Source organism: Pongo abelii, chromosome 10, assembly GCF_028885655.2.
Source record: "Pongo abelii isolate AG06213 chromosome 10, NHGRI_mPonAbe1-v2.0_pri, whole genome shotgun sequence".
Classification (NCBI taxonomy): domain Eukaryota; kingdom Metazoa; phylum Chordata; class Mammalia; order Primates; family Hominidae; genus Pongo; species Pongo abelii.
Genome location: NC_071995.2, coordinates 4800063 through 4815304, shown reverse-complemented (window position 1 = coordinate 4815304; position 15242 = coordinate 4800063). Strand labels below are relative to the sequence as shown.

At 43.2% G+C, this 15242-nt stretch overlaps 1 protein-coding gene across 2 annotated transcripts in view; it reads right to left on the bottom strand.

Moving 5' to 3' along the window:
- Positions 1 to 253: 253 nt before the first annotated feature.
- GALNT8 (polypeptide N-acetylgalactosaminyltransferase 8) overlaps positions 254 to 15242 on the bottom strand; it is a 64088-nt gene continuing 49099 nt past the window's right edge. The window contains exons 8-11 of one of the 2 annotated variants that reach the window (XM_009247343.3): positions 14539 to 14676; positions 13891 to 13986; positions 12411 to 12578; positions 254 to 5291 (exon numbers count right to left, since the gene is read on the bottom strand). In XM_009247343.3, the coding sequence (XP_009245618.2) occupies positions 5139 to 5291; positions 12411 to 12578; positions 13891 to 13986; positions 14539 to 14676 (555 nt within the window). In that variant the 3' untranslated portion in view covers positions 254 to 5138. Of the gene's footprint in view, positions 5292 to 7012; positions 9461 to 12410; positions 12579 to 13890; positions 13987 to 14538; positions 14677 to 15242 lie in introns of those variants that run through there. The other variant, XM_063711998.1, reaches the window with a different exon arrangement.

Genomic DNA, 15242 nt, shown 5'->3' with positions numbered 1-15242 from the left:
TGTGACAACAGTAAAGCACAAGCCCGTTTTCATCAATTTAGTCTCAGCTAGAAAATGCCCTGGAAGCAGAACAACCAGCCTCACTCAGCAGTTAATGAAGAACCTTCAAAGAGTGAAAGAAGGTTGACAACTTACTTTGAAAGGACAAGTCCTGACTTAGTCTTTGTGACTTGTAAGACAGAGAAGGAAAATACTAACATTAGGGAATGTTGACATATCTGGTTTCATTAGTTAAAGTTAAAACTATACCTACTTCTTATTTTGTTATATAAAGTTGATTTTCTTCCTAGTTTTTTTTTGTTTTGTTTTGTTTTGTTTTTTGCTACGGAAGCCAAAGAGCTTTCTGGTGATATTGACAGATTTGGTTTTTATAGTTCCAACGAGATGGTAGATTTGGAATCTTCAGACATAATATATTTGTGGGAAAAAATTGTGTTTGTTAAAATTATAACTTTAAGTCATGAGCAGTCGATTTTATCCTTTAATCCTAGTGATAATTAACTCAACCTGACATTACAGACCCCACTCTATTTCATTTAATCTTTATAAAAGGACTTCACATATTTCTTTAAATTTGGAAAATTAGCTAAAAGGACATTTCCTATTGTTAAAATGTATTACATGTAAAATGAGGGAACTCTGTAAGAGATTAACTTTAAAATTCTAGAATGTCAATGCATTATGGCATGGCTCACAGCTCTGTACCCTTTAGGTCTTACACAGATGAGGAAGTTGCTCCCTCTGAAGAGAGAATTGGGATGCTCAAGCCTCGTGTAGGTGACGCTTAGGGCCTGGAGAAGAGAAACAACCAGGCACATGATGGCAGTGACCCCTGAGTCTCCAGGCCCTGCTCCCTTTGGAAAAGTGCCAGAATCCTAGGGAAGTAGAGGCTGCAATAAAGAGCGGGACAGATCTAAGCTGCATTCCTGGGATTTCTGTTTGAAGTTTGGCGTTGTAGGGAGAAGAACAAGCAAAGCTGCCTTGTAATTTTACTTTTGGATAGGTGGAATGACAAGAGGAACAAGCCTGTTACTTTAAGGTCAACAAGAGAAGAGCATTTTGTAACAGTAAACTGTGGTTCTTTAAGGCTGCTCTAGCGTGGCTTATTCCCATAAGGGGATAAATTGGGTATGGCCATCTGGAAATTGAGAGGTAATGTGGGATGGGGAGAAAATGGCCATTTGCAAGATGCCCCAGGGATTTTCACTTTCTGAGCCAAAGAAAGGGAATGAATGATGGGTCCACAGTTCCAGATATCCAACTCCTAGAATCAAACACAGACTTCTCTGTTGGAGTTTTGGTGACCTTTCATACTCCAGGGTCATCGACTAGTTTACTTGTCATATTAACTGTTATTTACAAGGTAATACTGACTTATAGTAGAGCTCCAATGTTCCCAAAAATCAGAGAGAGAGGGGTCAATAAATAATTAACTTGGTTGCCAAGGGAACAGCTTCCTGAGTGGACTGAAGATAGCTGCTGAGACAACCTTCACATGTCCTTGCCAATGAAGGCTGGAAGTAGACAGTGACCAGATACGCATAATTCCATGTACATCTTAGGACAAGGAATGAATAGGTGGTTTTAGGGCCAAGGAAGCAAACCAATACTTTCTTTGTCATAACTAGCAGGCTACCCTCGAGAACAGAGCTGCTGGCGGAAGCTCAGGACCTCTGGGAAGCTGGGGAGCCTAAGCGGCCTTTTGTATCCTCACTGTAAGTGTGAGAGAATCACAGATTTCCCTCAAAGAATAAAGTACACCAAACTTGAATTAAGCTGCTATTGCTTATCATTGCAGTTAAAAGGGAAGAGATTTTTAGTGTCTATCTAGATAGGCATTGAGTTTGTTTAATTTTTTTTTTATTTTTAAACAATTCCAGATGTACAGAAAAGTTGCAAACATAGTACGAAGAATTCTTGTAAACAAACCTTTTACTGTTCATCCAGATTCACTTTTCCACATTTGCTTGATCATTCCCAGTTCCATCTGTCTGTCTATCTATCTATCTATCTATCAATCTATCTCCATCCATCCACTCCTCCATCGAATCTGTCTACTGCTCCATCCATTCATCCATCCATCATCTATCTATATAAAATCTCAGAGATAATGTCCCTTCACCTCAACTCCATCCAGTTACTATTTTGTAAAATAAAGAACATTCTATTATATAGCCAGAGTACAATGATCAAAATCAGGATACAATACTATTATCTAATCAACAAACCTTCTTCAACTTTCACCTATTGTCTACTGCTGTCCTTTACAATCAAAGGGGGAAAAAGCCCTCAGGTCTAGGATCTAATCCAGGATCACACATTACATTTAGTTATCTCATTAGTCTCCTTGAATCTGGAACACTTCCTCAGTCTTTGTCTTCCATGAGTTGACATTTTTGAAGCATACAGACCATTTCTTTTGAAGAACTTCCCTCAATTTGGGTTTGATTGATGTTTCCTCAAGATTATAGGTTCAGGTTCTGTATTTTGGCAGGAAAACCATAGAAGTGATATTGTGTTCTTCTTGCATTATATCAGGAGGCCCATGATATCCGTTTGTCCGACAACTGATGATGTTAACGCCAATCACTCAGTTAAAATTACCGTTATTTATTTTAATACTCAAATTGTCCCAGATTTGGCCAGTGGAAGCCCCTTCAACCTGACCATTGTGGTTTGTGACAGGTCCCCATAATTTTTTGAGCAGTTTATAACTTTCTAAAATAGAAAGATATCCCAGCCCCAGCCCTAAAATTAGCTATTTCTCCAAAGGCTTGTAATTCCTTTCACTGGAAAATATTTAGAAACAAGATCTGCATGCTGCATGTTAGGTGTGATCAATGTGTGTGTGCATGAGTGAGTGTGTATGTGTTCATTTACAATATGGAGATATAGTTAGGTTCACTTATTTTTGTTTATACTCCATTTTGGGTTTCTATCTTTATTGATTTTATATATTTATATTTTAAGCATTTGAAACATAACACGGTTCTAGAAGTCAAAACTATAGAAAATATACAGTTAGAGAAATGTCACTCTCCCTACATCCCTTCTATCCCATTCCTATTCCCAATTTTTTCTGCCCTATTTCCAACCACCACCACCTATTGTAACCAATCTCATTATTTTCTTATTTATTCTTCTTATGTTTTACTTTGCAGAAATGAACAGATGCAGGTATATTTTCCCCTTATTTCTTACCTAAAAGGTATATAGTATAGATACTATTTTTCTTTTCCCACTTAACAAAAGGTACTGGAAATCACCCCATATCAGTTCAGAGAAAGAGTCCTTGTTCTTTATCATAGCTGCATAGTACTCCATTATATGGAGGTATTCAATTATTCTCTGATGTTCAGCCACATCTTTTCTTTTTTCAACATTTCTCAGTTACAATGAATACTGCAAAGAGTCACTTTGTGAGTAAGTATTTTCTTATTTTTAAGGTAAATCTCTAGAGGTGGAATTACTGGCACAAATAGAAAATGTACATACAGTTTATTTAGATATTGCTAAATATCCCCAGTTTGCCTTATGTATAAGATTGCCTGTTTCCCACAGCCCTTCCAAAAGAATGTGCTGTCCTACTTTTTAATTTTTACCAATTTAAGTGAAAAGTATCTCAATACAGTTTTAATTTGCATTTCTCTAACTACGAATGAGGTTAAACATCTTTTCATATGTTTAAGGGTATTGTGTCTTTTATCCAACTTTCTATTGGGTACATACTTTTTCAAAACTTTGCTATGAATTGCATTTTCCCTTCAATTTGCCAGGCAGAAGCTAGAAGTTATGCATTTGCTTAACATTCATCTTGTCCCTTTATTTTTTCGTAATAAAATCGTATCTGCAGTAGTTTTAGTTCTTGATATGGCAGCGTTCATAGTGAAATTTTAATCAAGCTGTCTATTTATAACCTGTACACTTTTAAAAGTTCATTTTTATAAGTTTCAACTGATTAAATCCTGTACCAAATTATCACTGTCCTGCTTGCCTAATGCCTAAAGAAAACCTAATGATTCTCCAAATCACTTCCAGGCAGCCCTGACATGGGACTAAGAGAGAAAAGCGGCCCTCTGAAGAAGGGGTTTTGGGAGCACGTGCTTGAAGGGTAATTCCACAACACACCACACACACAGAACCATCCTACCTACTCTCCCACCAAGTGCCCCGTCCCACCAACCTCCAAGACCTTGCCAAAAATTGGCAGGCTGAGATGTATCTTCCCAACTCACCAACTAGCAGAAAATATTTATCCAGTGGACAGCCATAGAATCCCTGGTTTTAAGATTTTGCCTGCAATCTCTTCTTTGCCTCCAACAAGCAGTGCCCCTCTGATTCAAGCCTCATCTTCTCCATAATTTGCAAGAGTAGGAGGAGGGAATAGGTAATTAAGTCATTAAATGTTATGACCTACTAAGAGAAAGGCTCCGATGGCCCTGGATTTTCTTACCCTTCTCAACACACTGTCCCTTGGACAGCTGTGATGAGTCGAGGTGCCTTCTCTCCTCCCCTCAGCCTCCAGAATCTCTTTGGTGTGGGAGAGATTGATAATCCAAATAAAACTGCCATGGGAGGTTGAATGGAGGAATGTTTAAAAGTCACTTATCTATTTTCTGCATCTCTCAGGACAGTCCAGGCAGGAGGGAGAATTAGTGCTACCTGAAGAGCTGTCACGCTGCCGGCCTGAGAAGGGCCCAGCGTCTCACGTGGAATGGCCCCTGGCAGCCTGGGGAGTCCCCAAGCAGATGAGCTGGGGAGGAGGTGTGGGGCAGATGGCGACAGTAGCTGTCGGGAAGGAAGGCTAAACATCGTGGGCAGAAGTCAAAGATAAACTTCCATCCTCCTCCTTCTCTCCCCACGTAACAGCCAAAAGATGCTGGTTATTTCAAGGAGTTTCCAAGAATGGCATTTGATATATATCACGACCTTCCCAGGGAAGCTGGGGACGAGGCATCAGAGTTTCCTCTCCTCTCTCCAACAGAGACACCCCGGCACACGCATAGGCCCCACCTGAAGTCGCCATAAACAGACATACACATGCTTTCTTTCTCATTGAGAAAGAAGCTGGGAGTGTTAGGGGTAGAAGCCACTCCACTTGCAGGAATTGATGACCCAGATCCAGTGCCGTCTGAGGATCACTGGCTGTTGGTATGACCCCAGTCTCTGACGGTGTGCTGGATTTCCCACACTTGCGTGGTACAGGTCTGGAGCACAAGCACGTGGCTACCCGAAAGATCCTTCTTCATCTCCAGACACCGCTTGGTATCCCTGTTTATGACAGCTCCTCCCTGGAGGGGAAGAGAGACAGAGCCACGGTGCCTGAAATGCCTCAGTAATTCATCATCTCTTCTAGCCCTGCTCTCCCTGCTGTGCTCAGCCACATTCTTGAGGGACCCCTCAATGCTCCACAAGTCATCCAGGGGAGAAAGGGAAGCAGAATGTAGGATGAAATCACCCCGTGCTTCCTCTACCAGCCCCATGGCCAACTGACCAACCAGCCCCATGACCAGCCAGCCAATGTTGTGCTGGCTTCGTGTGATGCCCTCAGCCTCTCCTGAGATGGAAGCGTTGGGTCAGTACTGACTACCATGGAACGAAGGCATCTGTGAGAACCGTGGGCCTTCTCAACTTGGCCCTCCTCTCCACGTCCTCACCCCTGACCCCATGAGACCCATCAGGGTCACCTTCACCTTGTGCTTCTCTCCCTCTTCAGGGAAACTGTGTTGTGGGCCTGGAGCAGGAGCTACATTCAGGAATCTCAGCCTCTGAGGCAGCTTCCTGCCTCTCCTGTTGAGGGGACTTCGCCAAGGTTTATAACTGGGAACATGATAGGCTTTAGTGCTACAAAGTCAGGGTTGAATCCTTGCTCTACCACATACGAACCGTGTGGGCTTGGGCAAATTACCCAATCTCTCCAAGTCTCAATGTCAGTCTCATCTATAAAATGAGTTTAGAGTTAATATTGAGGTTAAAATTAGGGTTAATATTGATGGACCATCTTGGGCCTGTCACATGAAACATGCAACAAATCTTAGTTCATCTCTGCCACTCCCCCATTCTAATAGGAGAAGAGAAAGGAAGGGCCATCCTTCTCTTTGATCCTATGTGATTCCCACAACCTCCCTGAGCTTCTTCCCCCTTATCTTCATATCTCAGCAACTGACACTCCTGCCATCTGTCCAAACTACTATCTCTCCTGGTCCTGCCCTCTGCTCCTGGCCCTGCCCTCTGCTCCCGGCACTCTCTCTCCCACGTCCCTCTCCACCCTTTGCAGGACTCACATGATCTACATTACTTCCTGGGTCAGGCTCTTTCCTTTTTATGCCCTGCACTCTGCTATCATCCTCAGGGTGCATAACATTCATCCTGATGGCTAGTGAGAAACCCTGACCTCACTGTTCCCCTTCAGACAAACTGCCACCAAGTTCTTGAACACCAAGTGGGACTGACTGCAGCTGTAATATCTCCAAATTTCTGCTTCCTCTCTCACCATCACCTCCCTGCCTCTCATCTCTTCCAATCAAAAACTGCCTCCAACAGCCCTTGCTCCCCCAAAATTTGCCTGTCGCTGGACTCCCCCCAGCCCCAACCACCCTTTCCTCCTCTGGGCACCCAGCCAGCATTGGCCATTCAGGGCAACTCTTCAGATTCTAGAACTTCTCCTCCACCACCGCCACCACTCCTCTCTCTTTGCTTCCAGACCACAGAGCGCTTGTGGACAGGGTCTGCCAACTGAGCAGGCCTGGCTCAAAAACCTGCCCACAGCAGGCTGGCCCCAGAGCTCGGCTTACTCCTCAGGGTTCCTCTTCCAGGCCTCCTCAGCATGCTTTGTCTGTCAGCCCCCACCTGGCACTCACTTTAACTAAATGTCAAGAACACCACACTTCTATTCAACCTTCCCGTCCCCTGCAAGCCATCAGCAATCCTGAGGACACGGCCTCACAGATGATCTCAAAGGAGCAGCCCCATGCCCGCCTCACCCGCCAGCAGCCCCACTCTGTTCCCTGAGCCCCGGCCATCCTCGACGCTAGAGAAACACCCCTCCTAACATCCATCTTTTATTTCTCCCTCTTTGCAGATTCCTTTTCTACTGCCTTTAAACATGTCCAAATGTCACAATATTAGAAGGACAAAATAAACCCAGATCTTAACTCTACTATCCCTTTCAACAAACATTCAGTTTTTCTCTCCCTTTCAGAATCAAATTCCCAAGCAACGAGGCAATAGCACACAGTGTTTAAGATTCCGTGTTTGAGTGCTGGGCATTTACTTCACTGTGTAGCCCTCAGCAAATAATTGGACTCCTCAGTGCCCCAGTTACTTCATGGGTGAGATAGAGCTAGTGAGCATACTTCTGTTATGAGACTTACGTTTTATAAGAACTAAATGAGATAATGTTTAACCCAATGCATGGTGCAAAAATGTATTCAATAACTCTTGGTTATTATAATTTACTGGGACCTTTTAGACAAAGTCAGTGGTCTGTTTTCTATTTCCACTCAACTTCCACGTGACATGAGCTTTGACAGTGTTCCACACATCCTCTAGTTTCTTTCAAATTGTGTTCATCTGGATCTTAACACATTTTTGTTTTGGGTTTTTTTTGTTGTTGTTTGTTGGTTTTGTTTTTGCTTTTTTTTTTCCTTCTGAGACAAGAGTCTCGCTCTGTTGCCCAGGATAGAGTGCAGTGGCATGATCTTGGCTCATTGCAACCTCCGCCTCCCAGGTTCAGGTAATTCTCCTGCCTCAGCCTCCCAGGTGGTTGGGATTACAGGCGCCCACCACCACGACCAGCTAATTTTTGTATTTTGAGTAGAGACAGGATTTCACCATGTTGGCCAGGCTGGTCTCAAACTCCTGACCTCAGTTCGTGGTCTGCCCACCTCGGCCTCCCAAAGTGCTGGGGTTATAGGCATGAGCCACCGCGCCTGGCCATTTTGGTTTTTATTTTGGGGTGCTGCCTGTCAGAGTTTTTAAAAGGATTTTTGTTTTTCTTTTTCACTTTTACAAAAGTAATAGATGCTTCTTTTTTAACTTGGAAAATATATTTTAAAAATACATAAAATACTTTAAAATAAATGGTCAGGGCTCAGGGCACATGGGCTGCTGGCAGGTGAGGCGGGCATGCAGCAGCTCCTCTGAGATCATCCATGAGGTCATATCCTCAGGATCGCTGATGGCTTTCAGGGAAGGGGATGATTGACTAGAAGTGTATTTATAAAAAATATATTTTAAAATATTTTATATATAAAGTATATAAAAGCACTCATAACAAGATAACATTGTATATGTGGTCTTTACATCTTGCTTCTTTATATAAATTTAACATTCTATATACATCTTTTCCAATTTTATTAACTTTTTGAAATAGATTTCTTCAGAACATCATTTGAATGGCTATATAATATTCAGTTCAAGAGATGAGCAAAACCTACCCTACTGTTGGACATTTAATTTTTCCTTGTGTTTCACTGTGATAAGTATTAAGATATTTTCTACATTAATCCTGGCCTATGTTCTGTACTATTCTTTAAGTAAAGATATTGTCCTAAAAAAGAATCAGTGCCTTAAAAAGGATTGTAGTTAGTTTGGGTTCTGAGGAGTGTCTGGTTTTCCTACACGTGGGCAAGTTGCTTCTGGAGCGGTGCCAGTCTCCATGCTCACCAGCAGTGTGTGGGAGCACTCCCTCCCCACTTCCTCTTTCCCCACACTTCCAACCCCTCACCACGAGTGCTCTCCTCCTCCTCACTATTCCTCACTACTCCTCACAGAGACCCTCTTTGTATTGTGAGCTGTTGCTTCACCCCGAAGACGGATGACCTTCTCCAAATGCCCCCTTATTTCAGTGGCATCACTATCTTAACGCTGTGCTCCTCAAAGTCCATGTGTCTGACTAGCCCTTCTCTTCTTGAACTGGGTCCCCGCCCCAACTCTGGCTCTCTTGTGAGTCACAAGGGTCATAGCCTCCTCTGGTACACCCAAAGCACAGAATCATGGAATCAAAGAAAACGAAGGGATGATCTAGTCTCATCTCCCTCTCAATTTTGGAAAATTTCTTTGGTAACTTTTTAGTAAATTAATTTGTAAGTTGTGTCTACAAAGTAAAGTGAGAACCAGAAGAGCCCAACATTCAATCAAGTATCATTTTTCATATCCGAAAGAATTGTAGACCTAAGAGGTAAGATGGATGGAAAAGGATTAGATGGAGTGAACCCACTCAACACGAACTTAATATTAGGTAACACACCAGAAATTACATGATCACCTCCCTTTGCAATTTTTGTGGTTCTTGACATAGTGGCCATAGAAATGGACCCAGCCTGTATGTTAGAATGGTTGGCAGAATTTCCCTGGTTGTTCTGCCTTCCAGATCTCACAGCCAACCCAAATCTCTTTTCTGTCAGTAGCCTCAGTCAGCTGAGAAGGCGATCATCCAAAATTTTCTTGGCAAGGCAACCTTGAAAATGTTTGGAATGCATAATTATTTATTTAGTAACGGTAGGCTGTTATCATGAAAAGAAAAAACAGAAAAAAAAAGATATGAAAAAATGAGAATAAAATTTTATCTAAAAATATTATTTCTTTAGAATACATTGTATCTTTAATTCTTACGAGGTTTAGGATAAACTATAGCTATTAAGGGAATCAAATACATAGTACTTGCCAAAGATTCTGTGTATATTTACTATTTTTAAGTGCTTGTATCTAAGAAAATTGGCATCTTACAGATTAATCTTGTGATAGTAATTTTAAAATGTGTATTTGAGTAATTAAACTGGTGACTCGATGGTGAAATTTTACTGACTTTATAAACACTTCTGAAGCATTTAAGAGAACTTAAGAATTGAAAAATTTAGAGTCAGGTAATTGAAGTTCTTAAGAAAGGAAATTTAACATATTAAATTTGTAAATACAGCTCATCATGTTTAATGGAATTAAATTTATTAAATTAAAAAATCTTCTTTAAAGGGGATTGTCAAAACTTGTTAGGCTTATAGATAAAATAATAAAATTTGTAAGCCAAACTTAAAAGCTTAAAGAAAAACCATGATTCTTTGAACACTCCTTTGCACCGAGTACCATGCTAAATGCTTTACACACACTATCTCATTAAATGTTTTAATTTATAACTTGAATACAGTGAATATTAATTTTTTAAAACAAAGTAAACTTGTAGTTTTCTTCACACGAACAAAAAAGGTATGATTAAGGACATCAATAACTCATATTTAGCACCCTAGGCTTGCCAGATGCTCAGACATGCTGTGCTTGGTGACTGCCATTGATGGAGAACTCACCACTATGCTCAGCAGCCTATTCTTCTGTAGGAAACCTGAAGCTGTAAGGCCTTAGTAAGTCCTCCCCTTGCTCCTACATTAAGTCAAAATCTGCCTCCTTAATCTTTATCTGTGGGTCTCAGTTCTGCCCTCCTGCGACATTAAACAAATCTGCTCCCTCTTCCTCACAAAGACAGCATCACCTTTTCTCTATCCATAAGCCTAACAAGCCTTTCAAGTTAATATCTCCAGGCCTGCCAATCTTCCATTTTCTCTGCAACCATTTGTTGAGTGCCTGCCATGTTCTAGGGGTTGTGCCCGACGCTAGAGAAAAAACAGCAAACCCCAGGCCCTGCCCTCCAGCTCACAGCCAAATGATAAAAAGAAGCAAGTGAGCAGACAATTGCAAGAGATGGTGAGACCAGGGCTACAAAAGTGCCCCTGAGAGCACCTAGAGGAACCACCCAACTGACTCCTCTGGGGTCACGGAAAGCTTCCCAAGTGAGATGATGTCTAAGTCCAGGGGAACACTTTGTAGTTGGCCTGGTGAAGAAGTAGGAGGAGAGGGAATAATACCTGCAGAAAGGCCTAAGGTCAGAAGGAACCTGGATTTTCATTGAATTACATGTAGTTCCATAGAATTGGAGCTTAAAGTGAGACATCAGAGACTGAGAAGACATTATCCTCCTCCTTCTAATCAATATTGTCTAGTTGAGGGAAGCTTAATCTAGGATGCAGAAAACCTCTGAAACTGGAAGCAAATCTTGCACATAGGTTCATATGTATGTTTTCCTGGAGAGAGACTCCATAGCTATCAATGAATTCTCAAAGGGGTCATAAACTTTGAAAAGTTAGAAACTGTTGAACTAGATTGTCCATGCGGCACCTGAACCAAGCATAGTACCGCATTCAGAGACACAGTCACAGACAGAGCAGTAGCTCCCTCCAGGAGGCACTGCCCCTTCCTAACAAATTGGTCCAAGAGTGCAGAAGCTTTTGGAGCAACCCCATCCATTATAAATTCCCCATAGACTGTTGTCAGCCAAGACCCTCAAGTCGTCGTCACATGAATTCTGCCAGATTCCTCCACCCTGTCCTTCGTCATTTGATGTTGAAGTTAAAGGCAGAGCTTCTATATTAGCCTCTGTCAGATTTTGGCCTAGTATTCCACACCCTCTGATAATCATTAATAATAAATGGATCACAATGGCTAATGCGTACTGAACACTCTTCTGCTCCAGGCACCATGTGAAATGCTTTACACACACTATCTCATTTAATCCTCCCAAAAGTCGCATACAGAAGATATTATCATCTCCATCATTTTATAATGAGGAAACTGAGCTTCAGAGAGGGTAAGGAAATTGCTATACTGAGCTAGGACTTGTGCCCAAACTCTCAACTGTTCAGCTACAACAGACTCCAATATTTCTTCTCCTTAACCACCCCTGCCTTAGTCAAGAGACTCAGTGTTTCATACCCAGTTCCCTGTTTCCAATCTTTTCCCTACATGGGGCCACAAGAAGTAATTCTCCTAAAACATTAGCAAATCAAATCTGAACCTTTCATATACCTATCCTTTAAAAAACATGTAACTTGCCGAGCGCAGTGGCTCACGCCTGTAATCCCAGCACTTTGGGAGGCTGAGTTGGGCAGATCATGAAGTCAGGAATTCAAGACCAGCCTGACCAACATGGTGAAATCCCGTCTCTACCAACAACACAAAAATTAACTGGGCATGATGGCACATGCCTGTAATCCCAGCTACTCGGGAGGCTGAGGCAGGAGAATTGCTTGAACCAGGACCTGGGAGGCGGAGATTGCAGTGAGCCGAGACTGCAATATTAGGTAACACACCAGAAATTACATGATCATCTCCCTTTGCAATTTTTGTGGTTCTTGACATAGTAGCCACAGAAATGGACCCAGCCTGTATGTTAGAATGGTTGGCAGAATTTCCCTGGATGTCCTGCCTTCCAGATCTCACAGCCAACCCAAATCTCTTTTCTGTCAGTAGCCTCAGTCAGCTGAGAAGCCACTGCACTCTAGCCTGGGCTACAGAGCAAGACTCAGTCTCAAAAAACAAAAAAAAAAACAAAAAACCAACAAAAAAAACCCCACATAACTCACCGGTTTAAAATCCCAATATATATGCAGTCCATTCTTAGCTGCCTTGGAGCATGGTTCTAAGGTGGGCTTCTCCGCCTTGCCAGGGTCTGTCAGGCAGCGATCACTAGCACTGGCCTCTGCAATCAGTTGTCCCACATAGAGCTCCCCATTTAGGTGATAGTAGACATTCTAATAAAAAAAAAAAAAAAAAAAGGGCAGAGGGCTCGCCATAGGCATTGTCAGCCAGCAGGAGACCCCAGCCCGAGGGAGAGCAGGAAGAATGATCTTGGGGCCCCTAGACACCCAGTCACACCAGGAGCACTGAACCTTCCTGGACAACATGAAGCCACCTCTGCTTCCTTCTCCTTAGTCTCTCCTTGAATCCAGGGAGAAGGCCAGGCCTACGAGGGTTCCAACAGAATCATAGCTTACATGGATGAAGAAGCTTGTCTTTGAAGAAAAAACAAAACTGAACTCCACAATCTGTCACTGTAGCCCTCAGCTATGGGTTTGTTGTCAGAAAACCTTTCAAATTCCTGATCTAACACTATCTTGCTCAGTGAGCTTGGACAAGTAGGTTATTAATGTGTCTCCATTTTTTCAACTAAGTAGAAATGATATCTATTGAGCATGCCTCAAAAGGTTGCTATGAGGGCAGCATGCAAAGTAAGAAGATAGATGTGAATATTGTCTCTTAAAAAAAAAAAAAAAAGTCCCGGCCAGGCGCGGTGGCTCCTGCCTGTAATCCCAGCACTTTGGGAGGCCAAGGCGGGCGGATCACGAGGTCAGGAGATCGAGACCATCCTGGCTAACATGGTGAAACCGTCTCTACTAAAAAAAAATACAAAAAATTAGCCAGGCATGGTGGCAGGTGCCTGTAGTCCCAGCTACTAGGGAGGCTGAGGCAGGAGAATGCCGTGAACCCGGAAGGCGGAGCTTGCAGTGAGCCGAGATCGCGCCACTGCACTCCAGCCTGGGCGACAGATCGAGACTCCGTCTCAAACAAACAAAAAAAAAGTCCCCTGACTGCACCTTCCACATGGTGCCAGGGCCCTTCCATCCCTTGGAGGAGCATCTGCTCAGCCTCTATCCTCTCTAGCTCTGTTTCCTTCTCTATAGGAGATGCACAGGTGGCTTCATCTGTCCACTTTCCCAGGCTTTCCAGTAGCAGTGAGAAGATAGCGGGAACAGTGGGAGGAGGGGAAAAGGAAGGGACCAGAGGTGATTGTCAATGCAAATATCACCATGGAGAATGAATGTGACAGAGCATAGCCTTTCTACCTATCCTCCCTGTAACTGAAATGGAACTACATTGCCATGGCTTTCTGAAGAAACTAAGACGTGCTCAGTTACAAGTGCAGGTCTGGGTTTCGCCCTTACCCAGGATGCTCCGCTCCTGCCTCCCCATCACGTATCATGGAGTCCAGACCCAGTAAAGGTTACCAGGGGCTGAGCCACGACAGACTTGCCCAGGCAGGGCCAGGAGGATTGTGGAAGATACCTGTGAACTGAATTCATGGCAGTAATACATGATGGGGGTGTTGCCTGGAATGGGTCCCTGATCCAAGCAGACATTTTCATCCAATAGGTTTTTCATCTGAAGGGACAAAACACACGGCAACACTGTTAGAAAGGGCAGAGAATGAGGCCCCATCCTTCCCAGGGCCTACATTTTCCCCAACACACCAAGGACACCAGGAACGACCAGCCACAAGGAGCAGAGGGCTGGGATCCTGGCAGGCATTTTCTAAGCACTGGGAAACAGACCAACGCCGAAGGGAGGCGCTGCTGCGCGGCCCACATCCTGGAAACACCCATCACCTCAGGCCATCACCACACACACAGGGAGGGGCACCTCTGCAGAGTTCAGGTGGGCAAGGCCAATCGCTGCAGCTGGTGGAGAAACGGGGGCGGGGGCGGCAGGCAAGAGCTACAGTTTTCAAGGGGAGTAGAAGCAGAGAGAAGGAAAAGAGATGGGGATCGGGGAGCAAAGGACAAAAGGAAACTGAGAGGGTTGAGGGCAAAGAGCTGAGGAAAAAGCAGAGGTAGGAAGGGCATCTTGGGCAGGACAGGCAATCACAAGATTCAGGCTGCACTGTCTTTCACAGTCAAACATTTAAAATCCAAAGTGCAATTTCATAATACATACTCTTCCATAGCCCACGATGGTGTGGATTGGCTTCAAGAGTGGATAAACATTTTTCAGGTACCAGTCAAAAGTTTTACATTTCAGTTTTTTCCGGAGTGCCATTCTGGAAGAAATGTCTCCAAAATCTATTCCAGAGTCCTGTAAATAAAACGCCAAGTGTTTCTGTGCTTTGATTCATGAAAGCTCTGTTAAAGCGAACTAAATATGGCCTGAGAAGGACTCCATATTTCTACACGTGAGTCCTTGTGGACGAACTACAACCCAACTTAATAGATAGACAAGATTGAAACCCTAACTTAGGACTATGCACCTGTAACAATAGCTGGGTCTTGGCCAATCCCGGCAACCATATTGCAGCCACTCATCCATTGCCCAGTGTTCAAACTGTGTTCAAATAAAGCAAACACGGAGCTGTAACCAATCCAGCTGTTTCTGTACCTCACTTCCGATGACTGTACGTCACTTCCCTTTTTTTGGTCTATAAATCTTCCACCACATGGCTGCGCTGGAATCTCTGAATCTGCTGTGATTCTGGGTGCTGCCCCATTTGCGAATCATTCATTGCTCAGTTAAACTCCTTTAAATTTAATTTGGCTGAAGTTTTTCTTTTAACAGCTCCTTCACTCCACCAGTGGGTATGGACCACGCATGATGGAACTGAGTATTTTTCTGATAGCCTGTGAAGTAACCTTGATATTTTATAT